This window comes from Ips typographus, linkage group LG6, assembly GCF_016097725.1.
Source record: "Ips typographus isolate SLU linkage group LG6, UJ_Ityp_2.0, whole genome shotgun sequence".
Lineage (NCBI taxonomy): Eukaryota > Metazoa > Arthropoda > Insecta > Coleoptera > Curculionidae > Ips > Ips typographus.
In genome coordinates this window covers 5,377,624-5,399,108 of record NC_138427.1, presented here as the reverse complement: position 1 = coordinate 5,399,108, position 21,485 = coordinate 5,377,624, and the positions used below count along the sequence as shown (strand labels likewise).

Here is a 21,485-nt window from a genome sequence, read left to right as displayed (position 1 = left end):
AAGATATGTCTTTTGTTGTTGTCACTTTACAATAAGTAAACTTATTTTTAATGTTCTGGCAGCCGATGTGCAGTATTACAAAAGTCATTGCTCTTCAAACCTGATTAATTATTTTATTATAGTTATTTATTATTTACTTATTTAACAAGAGCTTCTCTCGTGAAAGTGTTTTATTTGGTCAATTTTTCTCTATGGGGTGGACAACTGGACCTTAAAGGCAGACCTGTTTAATAGATTTGAGACATTAAAGATGTGAATTCATCGAAGGATGCTGCGGGTTTCTTGAACCGCTTATCAACAAAGAAGTCTTGCAAATAGCCAGAACAGAATGACAATTGCTAACAAAATTGTCTATCTGGGCCACGTATTGCGTGGAGAACACTACCGTCTTCTACAACTTAGTCTCAAAGGAAAAAGAGGTGTTGGTGGGAGACAAATGTCGTGGCTGAGAAACATCAGGTAATGGACAGGGCTTCATGAGGCTGATGAGCTTTTCAGATTGGCAGAAGATAGGGCCGCGCTCTTCACAGTAATCGCCAATGTCCGGAGAACCGGGCAAGGCATATGAAGAAGAAGAATATGCATAATAACTTGGTAAATTGACAGACTTAATTCTAATTGGTCTACATAGGCTAACCTTAAAGTCCCTATAGAAGACAAAAATAACTATGGCCACTTTCTTAGATATAGAATAGGTTTTTAACCAAGTCTCAACAGATTTTAGAGAGACTTTTAGAATATAATATACAACTTCATTTGACTTTTATAACAACTACTCATAATATACAATAATAATAATATTTGACTCTGTTGAAACATCGTCTGTGGTGCGATGGATGAAGCAGGAATTGATTCAAAATATTTCACCCTTCTTAAGAATATATACAGAAGCGCTACTTTCCATGTAAAAATTTCGAAAAACCTGAGAACCGACAAAAATTTCAGTTAACAAGGATGTTCGCCAAAGTGATCCTATATTCCCAAAACTTTTAACGTTGGCCTTGGATGACGTTTTTAAAATGTTACAGTAGGAACAAAGATGTAACCGTTGATGGTACCTTTTTAATTAAACCATTTGACATAGTGTTTTAGGTATAAAGGTGCTTAAGAACATGCTAGAAAATGAAGCTGCAACTAACGTCGGACTAAAAATAAACATTTCAAAATCAAACAGAATAATGAGCCTTTTTTAGCCTTTTACCATCCGTTTTTGGACGTGGCCTTTCCGTTTTTCTTCCACTTCTGTCGGACTTGTGCTATCCGGAACCAGCTTCGACATACTTCTTTCTTGATATCATCTATCTATACTTCTCGTTGCTTCTCTGGGTCGCCAAAGTACAACATGCCCTACCCAGCTCCACTTTAACTCGGCCACTCGTGAAATTATGTCTGTAACTTTGGCCCTTTTTCTAATTTCTTGAATTTTCACTCTATCTCTAACGGAACAGCTCTCTGAGCCACCCCCAAGCGATCAGGACTCTGTCTAGTCAGTGTTGTTGTCCAATCCGTATGTTCTTCTAATTTCTTGAATTTTCTGTAAAAGGTAAGGGGTAGAGGTACAGAAAACTATGAATGGATGTGTAACATATCAACTGTTTAATTTCCTTACTGTTTACTGTTACCTATTACCTCATACCGTTACAGAACTCTCGGCCTTTAGAAGCTTTATTCAATTGATGGAACATTTCTGTTAGTTCGCATAAGTTGCTGGAAATGATGGCAATGTCATCTGCAAAGCGTAGATTATTGGGATAGAAATGATCCATTAATTTTTATTCCTTTTTGTTCCCACTGGTTCCCACAAGTTCTGTAAAAACGTCTTCCAGAGCGAAAGTAAATAGCTTTGCCGATATTCCTTGACTGTACTTTTCGATTGAATTGGATTTTGTCTGTTTTCGTATCTTCGTATCTCTTAATTTCAAATTTTCCACTGTAACATTGTCCTCTCATCTTTCCATCAATAAATTCCTATAACCAAGAGGTACACCACTAAACCTTAAGACAATGCAAAAAGCCATGGAGGACAATGCAAAAATCCGCAACGAAGAAACAAGAAGAACGAATTAAATGGACGGAATACCACTAATCGCTAAGCTTAAGTGGCAATGGGTGGGACATGTTGCCAGACTAAATGTGAATAGATGTCATGAATAAAGAGCAGCGTCGTCAGGCCACAGAGGAGATGGTTGGTTGATGCTAAGATGCTGCTCGTAATATGACCTGAAAACTGAAATAAATATTTAAAATTTTCTCCCGTAATAGACATTTCATTCCTAGTTATTTCAAAACAAAAATCATTGAAATCGGTTAATAACCTAAAATTTTATAGGGGTGTTTCCATTCTAAATGGGTCACACTGTATTTTCCAAAAGTGGGTGGATCTACCAGCTCCAAAAGAGCCTTGCTGAGAAGCGCAGTTTTGTCTACCATCACCTACGGAGCGCCAGCTTGGACTAATTCAATAAAGCACAAAAAATACGTTTTGGAATTAGAGAGTAATAGAGAAAGTACTAGGAAACTAGCTATTCTAAGTGTGTCTGCTTACAGGACTGTGAGCCCAGCTGCACCTATCTTTATGACATTCGAAAACGTGAAGAAGACAAATGTTTATACTGCCCTCAAAGGGATACGGATAGAGCACTGCATATTTAATTGTTGTAAATACGACTCAATCAGAGGCAGAGCTAATCAAACGTTTGGGAAAATCGTCACCATACAGAAGTCGCATAACTACTGATGAAAAGTGAACAGTACTGAGTAGCAGTGATAGCAAAGCTGAGGAAGATCATGATAGATGCAATGAGGAAATTGTAAGAGGCGAAGCAAAAACAGACTAAAAGAGACTGGATGCTGAGGCACCTGCAGAGAAGAAACACCTCCCCTTCTCTGAAGTAATGTCTCGATGATGTTTAGTCGGTCGGTGATCCCTGAATCGGGAAGCCAAACCCGACACTAATGGTGGTGAACAACCAAGAACGCATTACGCCAAGCTCACATGTTTGGAAAACAGATTCTCTAATCTTCTATAAACAAAAATATAAAAATGAAAAGGGTGCCCAGGTATACACGGTGGTCCAGTTTTAAGTGTCAATAATTCACCATTTGATAGCCAATCAAAAAATAAGTTGACTTGCATTGTCATTTTTCTGAAAAACGTTTCCTAAGGAAGATACAGTCCTCCAAATTTCCATTTAAAAAATCGTTTTATAGTTTAAAACTGAACATCCAAGACTTGTGAAAGTCCAAATTTGTACTGAATAGTCTAAAAACGTGCTTTTTACTATTAGGAATGGTCTTATGATTCGCTTTCTCAGACTGCCATCCTGGTTGAGAGTCTGAAACTGGCATTCAAGAACTAAAAAAAGTCGGGAAATCAAGACAAAGATTGTATTAAACAATTTTGGCACTAAATGCTACAACATTAGTCATGAAAACCAATTTTTAAGAATCAATTAGTCCAAAAATTTAATTTGGACAGTTTCCAGTCTTAAATTGAATTTTAGACTTGTTTCTGTCCAGAAAATTGAGTTGTCCACCAATTAAAGTCCTGAAAATAGACTTTTGGACTCTCATTATATTCTTAAAAGTAATAAAAGGCATAAAAGTAAACTTTTAGCCTATTTTTAGTATTAAAAATAAGTTTTAGCGCAACAGTCTTTGTTCTGCTTTCCGGAAATTTTCGAAACGTGTTGCATACATAATTTTTTGTAATTTTGACCAAAAAGCGGTAAAAACCATCTTTTAAAGTGATTTAACACAAATATTCACTTTCATAGCACCTTGTATAAACAGTGACAACGACATGTTATGATGGATGTCGCCCATATGTTTCTACGGAAATGCATAAAAACAGGGAGTGATGAAATGAACTTTTCATAACTAGTTACACTAAAGTGATACTTTATGTAACTAGGTACATAAAGTAAAACGTTTTGTCACTCTAATCAGTTTTGAAAAGTGTCACTTTATATGCCAAAATTAGAAAAAAGTATTTTCATGTTAAATCAAAGCACTTAAGCGCTTGAACTTTCTGAACTTATGTTAAAAATGCATGACATTTTAAACGTATAACAAAAATGAAACAAAATTATGATGACTTTGCTTAGTTGGATTCTCCAAGTAAGCTTATAACTCACATTTTTTTGTTAGTTTAGTTCGTTAGTGCCCTGTCAACCTAAACAATACAAAAATAAATAAGTATGTAATCGCAATAAATTCTAGTAAAACTTACCATCTGTAACAGTAATGGTTGCTCTGGTTTATTCTTATTGATTTTTTTTTTTTTTCTTTCTCCATGGGTCTGTCGGCTGTCAGCTCCAGATAGCACGTAAGCCTAATGGCTTATTATACTGTCCCCATGTCCCCATTCTTATTGTTGCAAAAGACCAAATCTTCAGAGCCTTTGGAGTATTTCTTTATCCTGTAAACATAATCAGTTTAATTTAAGGCTCAATTTAAGGTAATACCTATTTATTTTCAAATGATTTCATATTATTATTCAACAACAAAATAATACACATCACTACTTGACGGAAATTAAGCCAATAAAAAGCCCATACCAGCTAAAAGGAATTTCAAATAGTATACCTACTTGTAATTGTTGAAGTCATAAACAAGCATCTCCAAAACTTTAAAATAGTCTGCGCTTTTTCCCGTCCACAACCTGAAAAATAATTACACCAACACGTAGACGAACACCACAGATAGTTTGAGGCCAGAAAATATATATTACAGTATCAGCTGTTATTGCAATATTAAAATAATCAAAGACAAGATATTTCCAACCAAACAAAACAATAATTTTAATTAATAATAATGTGAGGTTAGAATAGGAACAAAAACCGATGATCATTTGCCACAATGAATAAAAAAATGTAAACATAGCAGGAAGGAGCAATAGCAAACAATGTGGGTGACAGAAACAAGGGGTTGGGGGGGGAGTAATATGGCGGCCGTCAATACTTGTTAATCTTGTCCACTGTACAACTTAATTTAAATTTGCAAAACTCAACTGTTAAAGAACCACAAACAAACAAAACAAACTAACACTATACTACAACAAATACAAACAACAAATTTTTGCGGGTTTGAAACTCCAAACTTTCAATGACTTTGCGTCAATTCAACTGCGAAGTAGGCGAATGCGCAATCAACTTCCGTCCCCCTCGCTTAATGCACAAACGGGTTATAATTTGTATTATTGTTACCTCCTGATACTTGTTCTTTTTACTCATTGGTCAAAACGAACAGAGCTGACAATTCTAACCTCAAATTTTCTTTGCTTTATAAAACAATTTTTATAAACTAAATTGTTATTCTCATTTCTCACAGTTTATAGCTCGACTCTAGTCGATTATCAGTAAACAAAGATGCCTTACAAATATATAGGAAGGACGACCGACTTTCGCGGCAAAAGCTTATGGGAAATTTTAGGCAATTTAAAAAATTTTGGCGTTGGTCGCATCCTGGTAAGAAGCAGATTTGAAAGGTACCCCGAACCCAGTTACATAAAAGTGTTGAAAGTTGAGACGCTTCCGCAACCTGAAAATCCATCCCCTGACGTAAGTATCCTTTACATCTCTCAGTTTAAAACTTAGTTAACCTCCTGAGATAGAATTTACGAAAAATCCGAGTTTTGGTGGAAAACACATTCAGAGGCAAGCTTGGACCTAAGCCAGTGTTAATTGAGAGGCCCACTTATAAGTGTGACTACCGACTAATTCCAAAAGATGAAGAGGCAATTTATACATCTCAAACTGACACAAAACCAGAAAATACTACAAGAATATTGCCAAGAACCATGGAGTTTCCACCACTTCTAAAGGAACTGGTGGCAAGGGATTGTATAAATAATAAGGGTGAAGTTACTGAACAAGATTTACAACTTCCAATCATGTATAACAAACAAAGTAAAAGCTTAAAGTATAAAATAGCTGCAGAAGGTAAATTTAATTATGAATTTTGTGTGGTTTTTTGACTGAATTATGTTGTCTTTGTAGGTGAAACCCCCACAGAAAAAATTACAGTAGGATTAGGAAAACCTTTATGTCCAAGTTTGTATGAAGGACTAAATATTACAACAGCATAATGTTTTCAAAAGTAAACTAGTAACAAACTTTAAAAGTGCTTTATTTAAATACCTAAAAAAGTGATTTACTTCTTTTTAAAGAAATTCATTAAAGTAGGTTGATTTGCTGTTGCAGCAGCTTTTTTTCCACCCTTTTTTCCTTTAGCAGCCTTATTAGGACTGATTTCATTTTCCAAATTATTGCTAAGTTTCTTTTCTAATGGTTGTTTTGTTGGTTCTTTTTTTGCAATTTTGTTCTGGGGTTCATTTTCATCCTCTGATGCTGTCTCATAAACATACTCAGTTTGGGTTACTGTAACAATAAAATTTCAATTAATAGGTCAACTGACTTTTATTTTAAATTCAGTATTACCAAAAAATCCTTCATCATCTTCAAAAGTTTTTGTGACTGCCTTTCTTCTTTTATTTTTTGGCTGCAAAGGTTTAACTTCCTTTTCTTCATAAATTGTTGTTTCAATAACATCTTCTTCTTCAGACTTATCTGACCCAAGTATATCTAGAAAAGCTTGTTTTTAAGTAGTCAATAAGATGGTTATAATGTTCTAGTACCTTCACTCTCCGAGTCTTCCACAATAATCCTTTTCCTTTTTTTCTCTGATTTGTCATTTGTAGGTTTATTGTTTGACCTTTTCTTTGCTACTTTTCTTTTTGTTTTATTAGAACTATTATTTTCAACACTTTTGCTTGGTTTAGGTTGTGGTTGCACTGTAACCTCATCATCTGTGTCAGAGTCAAACAACTCAGATTTCTTATTATTACTAATCTTTATTTCCTTCTCATTAATTTTAATATCATCCTTTTCTTCAGATTTACTGCTTGGTAAAACATCATTTTGTTCGTCTTTAATATTTTTAACAGTATTAACAGACTCTTCAGATGAGCTAGTTTTACTAGAGGTCTTTGACAGAAAACTTGAAATCCCTCCATTTAATTTTGGTTTTTGCTCTGCTTGTTTGGATTTCACTTCTGGTTTTTTATTTTGAGCTGCTTTATTAAATAAACTTTGTATACCACCTTGAGATATTGTCTAAAAGCAAAACAAATATACTACTGAAAGCTGTGTTTACTCCAATCTGGCTTACCTTAGTTGGTTTAGACTCTATAGTTGATTTTTGTGTAACTTCTTCTTTTTTAACTTCTTCTGTATTAGATTTGGTCTTAAAAATGCTATTTTGATTTGAAAATATGGTGGATTTTCCTTTTACAGTTGCTGGTGGTAAAGTTGGCAAAACCTTTTTATGCAAAGTCCTTTTGATGCAGTTTTTACCCACAACAGCACCAAGACTTATTAATAATTTCAGTAATAATTGACATTTTATAAAATTCAATAAACTTACCTTGAAATATCAACTTCCATATTATCAACTGGATCAACCAGTGTTATTACATTATAATTTATATCTTTAGCTTTTTGGATGCTAAAAACTGATTTACTAAACACTTCCTTAAGTGTTCCTTTCTCATCATTTATTGTATTTTCATTCACTTGTACTACTGTAATTTTTCCATCATTTTTTCCTAAGCCTGTTAAAACATATGTGGGTTGAATGTTGTCAGAACCCTTATTTACTTCATAGTATTTGTTTATCACTTCACAAGACTTTTCATAAGGAATTTTAGCTTTTATGGCGTAAGATGGGACAGTCACCTACAATTTAACTCCCTCTTTTTAGAGCAATGTTCATTGCACCAAAACTTTGCGGCTTACGATATTGTCCTCGTCTTTCACCAATTCCTCCAGTGTTTCAAATTGTTTCTCCATACCAGTAGTATGAGTACACTTACTAATTTACTTTAATCTTTAATTAGTAGCTTTTTTATTTTTCAAAAGATCAAATATAACAATCACTTGGCGCCTTTTGACAATAGACAAGACACGTCAAACGTCAATTTCTAACCTAACTTATGGGGTGTCTAAACTTGAACGTTTTGCAATGTGCAAGAAAAGGAAAGAAATATATGCAGTCAGGTATTTGTCAAAACATTGTCATAAGTCAAAAACGACATCGGTTTGTATTTTTTGACACATGTTACATTTTTAGGTTAGATTATTTCAAAAAGTTGATTTGCTGTGTTTCTTTTTGTAGGTTTATTTAAATTAGAGAAAGCAGACAATGTCTAACAGCAATAATAGTGGGCAAGGGCGTTCGCCCGGCCCAAATGTAGCCCTACCTTCGACATTAACATTATCCAGTTTTACTACAGCTCGACTGAAAGAAATACAAATGATGCGAAAATACATGAGCGAATCTACCAGCACAAAAATGGCATTTCAGAAGTTACCAAAGCACATGAGACGTAGGGCGATGTCTCATGTAGTAAAACGGCTCCCCAGACGATTGCGTGAAATACATGCCAATCAAATGAGAAAGTCTGGTTTGCCTCCTAAATCAAAAAGACCAACACGTAAACACAGAAGGTTTGTGGGCTCCTCTACACCCTAATTTTTCATCAATTAAGGTGTAAATCTATTTCCAGACGTCCCTTAAACTTACAACAAGATTATATTAGAAGACAAAGGAGAATAAAGTGGCTGGACACACATATTTGGCATGCAAAAAGGTTTGCTTTTACCACAAATTACAAGCTATTGTTAAAGTTTTTTTATAATAAAAACAGATTTCACATGATTGAAAAATGGGGCTACAAACTGCCAAAACAACCCTGTGACAAGTCATTTAGGGCCTGTTACCGTGCAACCACTCAACATTGCCTTCTGCAAGATTTGTCTTATATGAGATGTATTGAAATTAGTGGACTTTATAATGATATTGTTACAGAACTACAAAGAATTACAGATCCAAAAGCTGGCTTAACATTTAAGGCAAAGTGTTTCTCAGAAGGTTGGTAAGAGTTTATTTATTAAATGCTCATTTGTTCAGTTTTCATTAGAGTATGGTTTACTATTTGGTTACCAAAATGTTGTAAAAGTCTTACTTCAAAATCTATTTGTTACAAATGGTGCAATTATTATATTAATATAATAATAATTACTTAATCAACCAACATTGCTAAAATATTTAAACTAATGATCAAGACTGTGGTAGGATTCTATTTTGATCTTGAATTTGATTGTCTAGTTGATTTGAACAGTATTTTTCTTGAATATTGTCATTTCCTCAGGCAAAAAGTTTGGAGAAGTAATGATTTTTGATCCAACCCAACCTGGGAAAGCAGTAGGAGAGGTTCAATTTTTATGGAGCAAAAACATGACAGAAAAACGATTTTTATGGATGTTTGTACATCCAGCGTATTACTCTAAAATTTTAAATATTCTGCTTGCATTGTATGATGTTGATATTTCTGGTGATACTAAAAGTGAAGGCATATCCGCCCATTATGCCAAAAACGGGGTTATTATTAGAGAACTTGAATATGAAGTGGGTAAACTAAGGCTTACTGGTGCTCTGTCAACAGCTGTATTAACTGAAGCTCTTAGGTACTATACTATGCACAAACTGGAAATTCATATTAAAACATACTAATTTTTGTATTCAGACCATATCAACTAAATGAAAACTCAGACAAAGTCTCTACTTGGCTGAGTGACTGGCCACTTGAAGCCCTAATAGAACAAAACGACGTATTTCTCGATTTACCAAACAAACTGTGTTTGCCACCCAATATGGTTTTGTCTGTATTAGTGAGAGATCCAAGACTGAACTTGCCAAAACAGCGTACCAAAGCTACATCAAATGAAATCTTTGAAGCATCAACAGATGATGAAATAGAGTTATTTCAAAAAAATGTGTCATTAAGTCCCTTATTGGATGATTCAATTAGAAGATTTGTTAAGGATAATAAGGTGCAAACAATATTTTATGTAGTAGGATAATTAATTCAAACCAAGCTTCTTCAAGGTTTCCAATAAAGACATCTGTGCCTTACGTAAAGAATGTTTAGTACCTGGTTCAGAAATTTCAATGGAAAATGAGTCTGTAATTCCTATTATTTTATTGTGGCGAAGTGGGAATAAAACAGTTGAAAACAATGGTAAAATCTATTAAAATATAATTTTGCCCCTACAATTTATTTATTTAGGGTTTTCTGCTGGATGGGACATAATTTTACCAACTTGTTGGATTCAATCTTTTTTTATTTCATTTATAATGTGGGGTGCTCGTGCTGGTGGCGATAGAGAAAGTGAATCTATAACTTTTGAAAGTTGTAAGTCTGATTTGCTTTACCCTGATACAGAAGCTGGAAGTGTGGAGGAAGATGAAGTTACCCAATTATGTAAAAACAGATTTTTTAGGTTGGAAAATTACATTTCATTAAGTAAATTGTTTAATTTGGTTGATATTGTAGGCTGCCGCCCAATAAACGCACTAATTACAACAAATTTGGAATTGTTTCACCTTTTTGCTTTAACTGGAAAATGTTGATTTCAGAATGGTCTGAGAGTACTTGTGATTCATTTTCAGTTTTGCGTGATAGGAGCTTGCTCAAATCCATTCAGGTGTAACTCCCTACTGCTATAAATGATAAATTCTTAACACATTAACATATTGCAGGAGTGTCTCTCTTTTAGGACAACCCTACCCTCAATACCAAAAAACTGTTTAATACCAGTCAAAGTAGTTCCTGTTAAGAAAGGTGTTTGTTCAAAATTTGGTTTAATTTGCGTGCCACTAGACTCGGATAAAACGGAGCCTGTGGAACCAAAACGTAAAGATGATTTAGCGCAAAAACGAAAGTCTCTCAGGGGTGACCATCAAAAACTTCTTCAAAGGCTCCGAAAAAGACGAAAACGCTGTTATAAGCTGGGAAAGGTTTGAAGAAGCAATATACAGTTACACCGGCAACATTTTAAAATTTACAGCCCGCAACTAAAAATGATGCGGAAGTTTTGCGTTACTATACGGAACAAATGCGAAAACTCTGGTTACCTGAACCCGAAACTATCGTCAAATCCTGTTCAAGGGCTGTGATTGGATTCATAAAACATGGTGGGTTCTCTTTTGCTTTGGGACAATCAAAAGGTTTAGGGTACATAGCCGCTGGTTGTCTAGACGTTTTGGTAAAATTACCGCAACGAAATAAAGTACTAATACGAAACTCTAATTCGAGACAATACAGATTGGCTATATTGAATGTAGTTTTAGAGTAATGTAAATGTTGTATTTGCGTTATGTCATTAAAACTAGTTTGCATTTGCTCAATTGTTATTTTTTCTAGAAAATAAATAAACGGATGCTATATTGTTACTAAAAATTGTATTTTTTGCTTACTTATTCATTTGTGAAAAAGCAGAACTTTACCTTCATTATTATTTCACTTGAAAGTTGAAAATGAGTTTTTGTCATTTTAGGAAACTCAAACTATTTTTTTTTGGGAAGGTTGCTTAAAGAAAAACATGTTTTTAGTGTAGGAAATTTGAAGTTCACATAAAAAATACTCAAATTTTGTGCACCACATCCAGAAAAATAAATGTGCAATTTACTAGGATATGAAAGTCAGTCATTGATATGTCCTTCTAAGTCAGGGTCCCTGGACACCCTGTAAGGTCTTATCAAACATGGGGCTTGTCCTGAAAAGTATTTAGATTATGTAACAAAAAATGTTGAACATACAACAGCATTTGAATGACAGACATTCTGTTCTGGCTTAATTTAAGATTGAACACTGTGATATATCCATTTTTCGGATAAATCGATATTTTTTCGGATGACGTTAAATAAGAAACGTGACGTAAATGGCGCGCAGTTTATAGGTATAGAAAAATATAATATAATATATTTCAGCAAAAATTCATTAAAATGTTTTAGTATAAAAGTTAACACTGAACATTTACATGTTTAAAGTCCATCTTTAAGGCTCATTTAATAGAAACAAGTAAAGAGTAAAGCTTCATTTCAAGTGATTTTCAACTTTAAAAGCAATATTGATTTATGGGTCATGCATTAATGAAACAAAAACGTTTGCATCTGTGTGCTTTTTCCAGTTTAAAGTTTGAAATATTGATTAAGTTTACCCGCTTTACTGGATCGAATTAGCTTTTTCCATGAAACTATAAATGAAACTTTAGGCAAGCATTTATCAACGCAGGTAAGTATACAAATTCTGCAGTAATAAGGTAGTACTAAATAGACCATGAAATTAAAGTGTATACCACTAGTGACATCAATATTACATCAAAATAAACCATACAAGTAGGTATTCACGTAAAATCTGTGACAATAATAGTCATATACTTCAATGGAAATAACCTTGAACTTATATATCAAATAGAATAGAATTTACATCAATCAAATACCCTGACCTCTCCAATGTTTAAAATCGTTTGTCAGAGTAACATTGTTAGTCTTATTGAATGGTATAAATTTTTAACCCTGGGTAACGTTTGTATCGATTCAAGGGCAATCGACCCTATTATTCGTGACGAGTAAGTTTTTTTATTATATTAACCCATAATATTAAGTTATCTATTTATAATATTGAAACATAATTTATAATAAATAACAATCTAAAACTTGCTATTTGAGTTAACTTATCAAATCCTACAGGATGGCCAACCACACTCTGGGAAGTAAACCTATTGATATTTACTTTTATCAAGCTAGTCCCCCTTCAAGAGCTGTGTTGATGTTAATTAAAGGACTTGATTTGAACCATAATGTAATAATTACAAATATTATGGAACAAGACAATTTGAAACCGGAATTTCTGAAGGTTTTGTACTTGATTGTTTCAATGACATCTTTTGACAACTTTTTTTCCAGTTGAATCCACTACACACCATTCCGGTGATCAACGACAACGGTTTCGTACTATACGACAGGTAATTTTTTTAATTAGAGCACTTGTGATAGTTATGTGGATGTATGCTTAATTGTAGTCATGTCATACTAAAATACTTGGCTGACACATACGGAAGAGACGACGTTTTGTGTCCTAAAGAGCCAAAAAAAGAAGCTTTAGTAAGCTTGCGATGTTACTTTGATGCTTGCTACTTATTTCCTAAATTTTTAGCTTATTTTGTACGTACATCACAGCAAAAATTGATTGCTTAATTTACGTGATTAAAATGGGTTTCAGATGCCCATATTTCAGAAAAAAATCAATTCCGAAGAAGCCCTACAAAACTTAAAGGACGTTATCAAACTATTGGATGGATTTCTTGAAGACAGTAATTTTGTCGCTGGAGATCATTTAACTATTGCGGATATCTCTATTATTGCCACCATGTCAACTATTGAAGTTAGCATGTCACAAAATATTATTAGACTTTTTGTTTATACAATTTTTTAGGCTTGTGGAGTAGTGGATATGGATGATTATCCAAATACTCGAGAATGGCTTAAAAGAACCAAAACGGCTTTGAACAGGTTTTCTTTTATGGAAGTTTGTCAGCCAGGAGCGGAACTGTTTGGTCAATTTTACAGGGGAGCACTGAATCACATAAATAATGAATAGATAATAAAAAAATTAAAGACACCATAGCACGTAATTAACAATAGTTAAATATTCAAATATTTCAACTGAAAGCAGAAATGTTTTACTTTTGTCACTAATGAGAAAAATAAATGTGTTCTAAGAAACCTCTTACTTCTAAATTTCTTAAAAATTTTTTTTGATATGTTTCGCAAGTTTTACTACCCCAGGTACAAGTAAAAATACCGATATTTTCAGTCAGGTACTCTAGGGTAATTGAAAACATATTAAAAACCTTTTAAAGCGATAAATAGTGGAAAAGGTAACCCAGACTTTGCTGAATAATGACACTTTTGGGAGACGGAAGTCATAAAAATACTCAAAACGGTTTATAAACCTCTAGTTTACAAATTGCAATAGCCAGTTGACTCTGTGAAGTTGTACTGAAACCATCCGACATTTCCACACACAAGTAAGTTCTTTCAATTCAGTTTACTTTTCTTATAACAATCGTATGTTTTAATTTTAGAATGGAGCGCCTACTTTTAACCCTTTCAATCATCATGTTGCTATTTACTCCGACATTAAAGTCAGAAGTTATTGAAGTAACCACCCCAGCCCAGCAACAAACGATTACTTTTAATCCTAACAAAGAACGGTCTACTGATTTAGAGGATACTAATTTGCCAAACAGCGTGGAAAGCATCCTGCCGGATAGCTCTAACGGTAGAGCTGTTAACGGTCAAAATGAATTACAAGGTTACGTAGGTCAACCCATGTATCCAGTGTATCCAGTCTACAAAAATGGTGGTGGCTATTTTTATCCTGGAGTTAACCCTAACGCTGTAGCACCGGCTACAAGCGAGGCTACGAATTATTTTGCCTCTGTTCTTCCAGCAGCTCAGGTAAATATGCAAATGCTTTTTTAGTTTTAAAGTCAAACCAGAAGTGGTCAATTTAAACTTAGAAAACTATTAATTTTATAAAGTTTGGATTAAGAAAACAAAAAATTAGCTGAACATGATCCAGGCAATACATTTTTGCAATATTATTCAGTTAAAAAGCTCATATTCCACACAAATAACCAACTCAATAATTTCAGTAAGACTTTATACAATATTGTATAATCTGTTCAGTTTCTTTAAGTTCAATGATTAAAAAATAAACTTTGATACAGCATAATTTTTGGCAATATTTAACTGTATCTCCGAAATGCCTCAGCCGAATTTAATTATTACAAATAGTTTTAAAAAAGCGTTTTTGTAGAATTAGAGCCAGAGGTATTCAATTTGACTTACAGTGATTTCTTCACCCAGAGTAAAGAAAAAGGTGCTGCAAAGTTCTTTAATTTCAACCCAGTGCATTTGATAGCTGGGAAAAACATTTTTCGTTGTGTCCTATAATGGGTTTGGTTCATATTTTGGGACATGTTTGGAGGATTTTCAATTTTTGGTCTACAAAAGGAACTACGGTGTGTTTTCGAAAGAGGCGTACTTTTTTATAAATTACTTTGTATTTCGGAAATACCACGATTAATTTTAAGGAGATAATTGAACACTAAATATTATTTACTGGTGGAAAAATCAGTAACGTAGGATACGATGGAGGTTAATACAACATTTTTTTTTAGACTCTTCCTTTTGTAGACCAAAAATTTAAAAACCCCAAACATGTCCGGAGATATCGACCAAGCCCATAAAATAACATTAAAAAGAATGTTCTAAAATTATCTCAGCTATCAAATGCACAGGTTAAAATTCAAGAAATGTGCAGCACATTTTTCTTTACCCTGTATATCTGTGAAGAAATAACTTTTGAAGCAAAAGAAATGACGCCTGGTCGGAAACGACTTTTTCTACATCGATCTTTTCCATGATCAAAAGAAAACACCAAAAAAAAATTAATTAGGTACTTCATGAATCTTGAGACTCAAACCCCATTTTCTTAATAGAAAGTAAAAACTGTTAAGTTACTATTTTTATTTTAGATGGGGTTTGAAGTACTGAGGCAACTTTTTCTCTATTTTCTTGTAAGACATTTCATTAATAAATTGGTAAACACCTTAGACTTGGTCTTGAACTTAAGAGATATACTTATCCCTGATGAACTGTCCACTTTTTTGACTGAGGTAATTTCAACGTTTTACGCATGTTGATGCATGAATATTTATTATCTACTGTGAATTATTTTAGGCCGCCTTACAAGCAGCTTTAAAGGTTTTTGCTAAACTGGGACTATATCTCATGGGAGGTGCTGGACTGTTGGTAGTAGGAGGAATAATTACGTTTCTTCTTTGTTACCTAACACCAGTTTGCACACTGTCTTTCAGAGGATTTGACTTTCAACAGGTAAGGGTTTTTTGATTGTTCAAATGATGTCAAATCATTGTTTTTTTTTATTAAAGACCCTGAACAAGGATACAATGAGGTCTTTAATGACTCCAGAAAAAATTGCTTCAGCTGCAGCACTAGTGCAAGATGCCATTGGCAAATATCAAAAACTCCAAAAAACTGTGGGTCAATGAGCAATTAACTATAATGTAATTTGTACATAAATATTTGTAATAAAACCCATTGAATAGTTATGAATGTATTTTTATTTAAACAAGGTTCTTAAATTAGTTAATATAAAATGTAGGTAGGTTTTTAAGTCTGTAGAGCAGTAGTTATTTTATCATACATTGATAAAAGGCAAGTACTTCTATATAAAATTTGTAATGTCTAGGAGTGGTAAAACAAGTCTACCAAGAAGTACATAATGATATTGCTAAACCTTGTTTTATTACTTGTGATATTGGTTCTCTCATAGTTATGCATTAGAACTACAGTAAGCGCATCACTCAAAATAAATGTAATATACCAGATACAGCATTATGTGAAAATTATTTCAATTCTGTGTACAAAACAAGCCAAAAACTAAACTAAACTGTTAGCCTTGCTGTTGTTGATTTAATTTCATTTGTATTATTTCCACAATAGCATCCCTTATTTTACTTTTTTCAATTCCCAAAAATTGAACCTTTTCCATTTGATCTGTGACAAATTTGGTTTTCCTTTGAAAGTAGTCTTTTGCAGCAGGTATATCCTGGTTAACATAAAAAAGTAGAAATTACCCACAAAACCTTCACAATTAGATTATATAGTTTGTATCAAGCAAATACTATATCAAATTTAAAATTTTATATATTGGAACTCATCACTCTTAATCTAGCAAGCACAAGTAATAAAAACTTACCTTTTCAACATAATACCTGGTTCCAATATCTATGATCACATTCTCTGTATCTATAAGGGTTCCTGGAACATACATCTAAGCAAAAGTTAAGATAAAAATAACTCCTACATTTTTGCTAATCTAAGACAATAAAATTGTATGAAAAGGATACTGAGCCAGTTAAAGGCACCAGAATTTCTTTCCCTTCACTATCACTATCAACATTTTGTAGTGTTTCATTTGAGGTTTGGAACTTCTGTTGGGCCACTTTCAGGGAAGTCAAAGAGTCTTGGAAAAATTCGAGTTCCTACAAACAAATACAGAAAACTAAGTGCAAATGACTACTTTGAAACTGGGTGAAAGTTAGTGAAATAGAAGTTCACACAGCTTTCTGTTACTTTTGGCCAAATAAGGCCAGGTAAAGCAAAATTTGGGTTGCACATTTTGTAGGCTTTTTAAGAGGTTAAAAAAATTTACCTGGTCCAGTTGTTGTTTTAATGTGCTCAACTGCTGTACATTTAAGGTAGTCAGATCAATTTGTTTCATGTGAGGTTGTTCTGAGGCTGAAATTTGAGCCATTTTTCCGAAAATGTATTAAATGAAAATTAATTATTCAAAAACTAATGAACAAATCAAATGGTCCTTTGACAACTGACAACTGAGTTGAACTGAGTCAAGTGAAGTGACTGATCAATTGAATTTTTTTTTTGATTTACGGCCTTCAGCTGCCTGGACTATTCAATTGAATTGACTGTTGACTATTGACAGTGGCGACATTAACACTTTCAAATAAAATAAACAATAATCTGACAATAAAATAACCGTTTTTAGTTAAAAATAAAAATTACGTTGTTATTTGAGCGGACTACAAATGACGTCACATAGATATATAGCTTTTTCTGGTGGTAGACAAAATACTGTTAAATGTCAGTATGTCACATTTGACGTTAAATACCCCTAATTTTTTATGGTTAGGTTAGAACAGTACAAATTTGCCTAAAAAGTTTTATTAAAAATCAGCTTTTAATAGAAAAATTAAAAGCTTGATGCAAAAATGCTGCTTTCACGGGGGACGGGGGCACTCAGAGCATTAGCCAGTTTAACAAAAAACAAGGCCCAAGTGAAGCAAATTGTCAGGAACCATGGAGATGTGGCGTAGGTTTTGTTATGTAATTTTTTAAGTCTGTTTATAATTATATCCATAGGAAAACTAATAACTAGGAGCTTAACAACTACAGTACTAATAAAAAGCTTCATTTAAATTTTTCTAGTTATAAAGGTGTTTTTTTTTTCTAGATGGAGTTACAGAAAATCTCCTCCAGCACCCTCTAAATATTATTTTGTAGCAGCTGAGACTATTTCAGCAGTTATGTGGTGGTGGATGTTGTGGCACATTTGGACTGAACCTGATCATATTCTTGTAAGATATCTTCAAATCTGATTTAGGTTTCCCTAATAGTTCATTATTTAGGGAGAATTTGAGTGGCCAGACACTAGTAAATGGACTGATCAAGAATTGGGTATTCCTGATGATTTAGAAATAGAATCAGAGTAGTGTTGTCAGTTTATGGATTTAGTACACATAAGCTAGAGGTTTTATTGTTTAAAAATATAATATCATATTTAACACAAAGTTTTATATTATTCCCTAAACCTGTTTAATTTTATTTTCTTAAAATTACTAACTTATTTATCTGGGACACATAGCATGGCGACCTCCATCTACAGGTAAAGTTGCACCTGTAATAAAACTAGCATCATTACTTGCCAAAAATGCTATAGTTTTTGCAACTTCGTCAGGAGTTCCAGGTCTTCCTACAATTCAACAAAAATCTAATTAACAAGTTTACAAGTTTGGAAAAACTGCATTTACCTAAAGCATGAGTTTGTTGTGATTTTAACAGAAATGCTTCATACTGTTCCTGGTTCATTCCACCCGTTTTGTGGAGATTTGTAATGGTGACACCAGGATTAACTGAATTTACTCTCACTTGTTTAGGAGCCAAGTCTAGTGCTGCACATCTACAATTTTATCTAAAAGTAAATTTTCCTGTTGCAGTTTAGTTGAGTACCTAGTAAGATGGTCTACAGCAGCCTTGGAAATACAATAGGCAAACACACCAGGAAAAGCTCTAATACCATTCACACTACTAACATTTACAATATTTCCTTTAGTTGCTATCAAGTGAGGCACTGCTAGTGTTGTTAAATGGTAGATTGATCTGACATTTGTGTTCATTACCCTGTCATACTGAGCTAAATCAGTTGTTTCTACTGAACCAGTTTCTAATATACCTGTCAGAAAGTTTGTTAAACTTCAAAGTGTTGCTGTTTTATAGTAGTTTACCAGCATTGTTAACAAGCACATCCAGTTTTCCAAAATGTTGAATGGTTCCCTCCAGAATACTTTTTGTATCAGCTTCATTAGTCAACTCCCCTGGTATAAGGAAAGGCTCAGGCACTCCTTGTGACTTTGCACATTCTGAAGCCACTTTCTGCAAGTTCTCCTTATTTCGACCTAAAGTGTATTATTCACTATTTACCTATGAATGTATTTCATTTTTACCTGTTAAAGCTAAGCTAGCACCTAACTTAGCAAAATGTTGAGCAGTGGCAGCTCCAATACCCGAGCTGGCGCCTGTTATAAGGACAACCTTTCCAAGAAACTGCATTTTTGTGGGTTCTGAAGCCATAAGTTTTAATTTATGTTAAAAAACAATGTGTAAATTAAACCAAGTCGATTGCGAAACTTTGAGATAATAAGTATTACATTATGTATGTAACTGTTAATCAGTTTCTGTGATAACGCATATTATTTACTTTACAAATTAGAATAATTGATTGAAGAAGCACTTTAACATCAATTTAAAATTAAAAAGGTAAACAACACCTGTTCACAGAGTATTTACTTATTTGTCAGTTTGATGTCAAAACTGTCACATCATTCTAGATTTTTATTTCATTTTTTACCGTGTACCAGAAAGAGATAAACAGAACCCAAGTGTTAGTAATGATCACTGTCAACGAAGTCAAACTGAACAACTGTTCACAAGTGTGAATGCCCAGTTTGTATGTGATTTGTGTTTTGTATTAATAAATTGTTTGTTTAAACTGCTTGTTCAATTAATTTAATTGCTGTGAATTGAAATTTGATACTGCAAACATGTCGGCTACATTTAAAAATGCTAAAAAAATGGTTAAACAAGAACAACTGAGAAAGCTGATGAAGGACCACAAGAAAGTACAGAAGGAAGTGAAGAAAATAGACTCACCACTAGCAAAATATCCTTTTTTAACTAACAGAACTTTTTTTTCAGCAAATAATTATTTGTACAACACTTTTTCCTTAATAAACAGTTTACATATAACGAATCCGGACAGCTAACATGTGTACTGTGTAAAACAGTGGTTAGGTCAGAGGCAGTTTGGGTGGTGCATATAAATGCAAAACAACACAAGGAAAACATAGAGATAGCCAAGAAACTAAAGGAGAAAACTAATAATTTTACTACTCCACTTAAAAGGCCCCTAACACCTCCATTACCAGAAGTTCCAGAGAAGAAAATTAAGGGTAAGATCAAGCTGTATAAAATTGTTTAATTAATGTGTTAGAGGTCATTTAACTTTAGATATTTATGCGGTATTATGATAAGGATTGTAACTTGTAAAAATAGATTCATAAGGATAGAAATTGTAATTTGTTATTTAATTTTTAACTGCTAGATTCATGTGCAAGAACCAGTAAATTTAATTAGAAATGTGGGTTTTTTATGTTAAAACTTGATTTAAAGCCAAAAAATTGACATAAAGTATTCATAGAATTTGAAGTATTCTTAAACTTCCCATTCACAAAGGAGATCCAGAGAACAGCTTCTGTGTAAACAATACTTTGAATGTCATTATATCAAACACAACAACTCAAGAAAAACATCTTCAAATACAAATTTATCTTTAGTACCTTCACTATGTCATGCAGTAAATTTTTAAGTGCTAATTACTGCTAATAGTAATGAATTAGGTATTAAGCTAAAAGCATTTTTAAATTTTGGCATTCTGTAACTTAGAAAAATAAAAATACACAAATAATAATTTGTGAACAATAAGTTTATCACAACCATGTAATGTTTTAGGAATCTTAAAAAATGCACCTCCAAAATCTGAACAATCAAATAACACCACAAATGGCATAGAATCTGCTTCTTCTACAATTAAAAATTCAATTGCAACTGCAGCACCAAAACCTCAGAATGGACAAGTTCAGTCTGACAATACTGATGAAGAACCTGGTTCATCAGGAACCCTCCCAGAGGGATTTTTTGATGATCCCAAAATGGATGCCAAAGTATTTATTTTTATTGTTTTATGTATAAGTAAGTGTTACTGGGTGTTTTAAGGCCAGAAATCAAGAGTATAAAGATCCTATGGAAGCTGAATGGGATAAGTTCCTGAAGGAAATGAAAGTGATTGAGAATGAAAGCCAAACCATCATTCAGGAGGATCAAGATGAAGCTACCAATGAAAGGCATATAGAAGAAATTGAAGAACAAATGGTGCTTTTTAACAAGTAGGTTTATGTTACTGTGTTGAGAGAATAAAGCTCAAAATTGCAATTTTAGGGTTCTAGACTTGGAGAAGAAAAAGGACGTCGCCATTGAAGTATTGAATAAAAAGAAGAGTGAACCTAAGGTTGACGATGAGGAGTTGGATGAAGATATTGATGAGTTTTTAGACTGGAGGCAAAAAAAGACTTTTTAAATATTATGCGTGGAATTATATTTTTTATGTAAATACAGTTTTGTTAAGAATAAAA

At 33.3% G+C, this 21,485-nt stretch overlaps 9 protein-coding genes and 1 long non-coding RNA gene across 13 annotated transcripts; 6 read left to right on the top strand and 4 right to left on the bottom strand.

The window, feature by feature from the left end:
• Window positions 1–4,226: 4,226 nt before the first annotated feature.
• On the bottom strand, window positions 4,227–5,077 carry LOC145731191 (uncharacterized). Its single transcript, XR_014178757.1, has 2 exons — window positions 4,592–5,077; window positions 4,227–4,420 (listed from the first exon to the last, which is right to left on the bottom strand). It is a non-coding gene; the product is annotated as an uncharacterized LOC145731191 (long non-coding RNA).
• A 148-nt stretch (window positions 5,078–5,225) lies between these two features.
• On the top strand, window positions 5,226–6,381 carry mRpS34 (mitochondrial ribosomal protein S34). Its single transcript, XM_081982841.1, has 3 exons — window positions 5,226–5,561; window positions 5,615–5,942; window positions 6,000–6,381. Exons 1-3 carry the CDS (start codon window positions 5,370–5,372, stop codon window positions 6,086–6,088), a joined length of 609 nt encoding a protein of 202 aa, XP_081838967.1. The 5' UTR covers window positions 5,226–5,369; the 3' UTR covers window positions 6,089–6,381.
• Window positions 6,113–7,970, bottom strand: LOC145731180 (uncharacterized). The gene is made up of 6 exons (XM_081982832.1): window positions 7,797–7,970; window positions 7,426–7,736; window positions 7,171–7,372; window positions 6,638–7,115; window positions 6,441–6,584; window positions 6,113–6,380 (listed from the first exon to the last, which is right to left on the bottom strand). The coding sequence occupies exons 1-6, from the start codon at window positions 7,848–7,850 to the stop codon at window positions 6,154–6,156; spliced, it is 1,416 nt and encodes a 471-aa protein (XP_081838958.1). The 5' UTR covers window positions 7,851–7,970; the 3' UTR covers window positions 6,113–6,153.
• A 148-nt stretch (window positions 7,971–8,118) lies between these two features.
• Pop1 (POP1 ribonuclease P/MRP subunit) lies at window positions 8,119–11,245 on the top strand. Its single transcript, XM_081982831.1, has 10 exons — window positions 8,119–8,507; window positions 8,567–8,650; window positions 8,708–8,931; window positions 9,212–9,527; window positions 9,587–9,893; window positions 9,949–10,081; window positions 10,130–10,343; window positions 10,397–10,547; window positions 10,603–10,860; window positions 10,911–11,245. The coding sequence occupies exons 1-10, from the start codon at window positions 8,203–8,205 to the stop codon at window positions 11,196–11,198; spliced, it is 2,280 nt and encodes a 759-aa protein (XP_081838957.1). The 5' UTR covers window positions 8,119–8,202; the 3' UTR covers window positions 11,199–11,245.
• Window positions 11,246–11,956: 711 nt separating this feature from the next.
• LOC145731184 (glutathione S-transferase D5-like) lies at window positions 11,957–13,629 on the top strand. Of its 2 annotated transcripts, none has more exons than XM_081982836.1 (6): window positions 11,957–12,136; window positions 12,595–12,760; window positions 12,811–12,869; window positions 12,927–13,068; window positions 13,127–13,288; window positions 13,340–13,629. In XM_081982836.1, exons 2-6 carry the CDS (start codon window positions 12,596–12,598, stop codon window positions 13,502–13,504), a joined length of 693 nt encoding a protein of 230 aa, XP_081838962.1. In that variant the 5' UTR covers window positions 11,957–12,136; window position 12,595; the 3' UTR covers window positions 13,505–13,629. The 2 variants fall into 2 exon arrangements, with proteins under 2 accessions (XP_081838962.1, XP_081838961.1); XM_081982835.1 differs by lacking the exon at window positions 11,957–12,136 and adding an exon at window positions 12,250–12,473.
• A 148-nt stretch (window positions 13,630–13,777) lies between these two features.
• LOC145731186 (uncharacterized) lies at window positions 13,778–16,043 on the top strand. 2 transcript variants are annotated; one of them, XM_081982839.1, is made up of 5 exons: window positions 13,778–13,934; window positions 13,992–14,367; window positions 15,450–15,590; window positions 15,655–15,810; window positions 15,867–16,043. In XM_081982839.1, exons 2-5 carry the CDS (start codon window positions 13,993–13,995, stop codon window positions 15,984–15,986), a joined length of 792 nt encoding a protein of 263 aa, XP_081838965.1. In that variant the 5' UTR covers window positions 13,778–13,934; window position 13,992; the 3' UTR covers window positions 15,987–16,043. The 2 variants fall into 2 exon arrangements, with proteins under 2 accessions (XP_081838965.1, XP_081838966.1); XM_081982840.1 differs by lacking the exon at window positions 15,450–15,590.
• On the bottom strand, window positions 16,041–17,348 carry Pfdn5 (prefoldin 5). Its single transcript, XM_081982842.1, has 4 exons — window positions 17,153–17,348; window positions 16,848–16,982; window positions 16,697–16,771; window positions 16,041–16,546 (listed from the first exon to the last, which is right to left on the bottom strand). The coding sequence occupies exons 1-4, from the start codon at window positions 17,252–17,254 to the stop codon at window positions 16,391–16,393; spliced, it is 468 nt and encodes a 155-aa protein (XP_081838968.1). The 5' UTR covers window positions 17,255–17,348; the 3' UTR covers window positions 16,041–16,390.
• Window positions 17,349–17,619: 271 nt separating this feature from the next.
• LOC145731190 (NADH dehydrogenase [ubiquinone] 1 beta subcomplex subunit 2, mitochondrial-like) lies at window positions 17,620–18,308 on the top strand. The gene is made up of 3 exons (XM_081982843.1): window positions 17,620–17,830; window positions 17,972–18,095; window positions 18,147–18,308. Exons 1-3 carry the CDS (start codon window positions 17,730–17,732, stop codon window positions 18,228–18,230), a joined length of 309 nt encoding a protein of 102 aa, XP_081838969.1. The 5' UTR covers window positions 17,620–17,729; the 3' UTR covers window positions 18,231–18,308.
• Window positions 18,259–19,598, bottom strand: LOC145731185 (3-oxoacyl-[acyl-carrier-protein] reductase FabG-like). Of its 2 annotated transcripts, XM_081982838.1 has the most exons (6): window positions 19,446–19,598; window positions 19,242–19,383; window positions 19,023–19,193; window positions 18,748–18,970; window positions 18,549–18,697; window positions 18,259–18,490 (listed from the first exon to the last, which is right to left on the bottom strand). In XM_081982838.1, the coding sequence occupies exons 2-6, from the start codon at window positions 19,366–19,368 to the stop codon at window positions 18,366–18,368; spliced, it is 795 nt and encodes a 264-aa protein (XP_081838964.1). In that variant the 5' UTR covers window positions 19,369–19,383; window positions 19,446–19,598; the 3' UTR covers window positions 18,259–18,365. The 2 variants fall into 2 exon arrangements, with proteins under 2 accessions (XP_081838964.1, XP_081838963.1); XM_081982837.1 differs by having other exon boundaries at window positions 19,242–19,540.
• A 116-nt stretch (window positions 19,599–19,714) lies between these two features.
• LOC145731182 (zinc finger protein 830) lies at window positions 19,715–21,485 on the top strand. Its single transcript, XM_081982834.1, has 5 exons — window positions 19,715–19,961; window positions 20,042–20,246; window positions 20,806–21,017; window positions 21,070–21,239; window positions 21,292–21,485. Exons 1-5 carry the CDS (start codon window positions 19,839–19,841, stop codon window positions 21,428–21,430), a joined length of 849 nt encoding a protein of 282 aa, XP_081838960.1. The 5' UTR covers window positions 19,715–19,838; the 3' UTR covers window positions 21,431–21,485.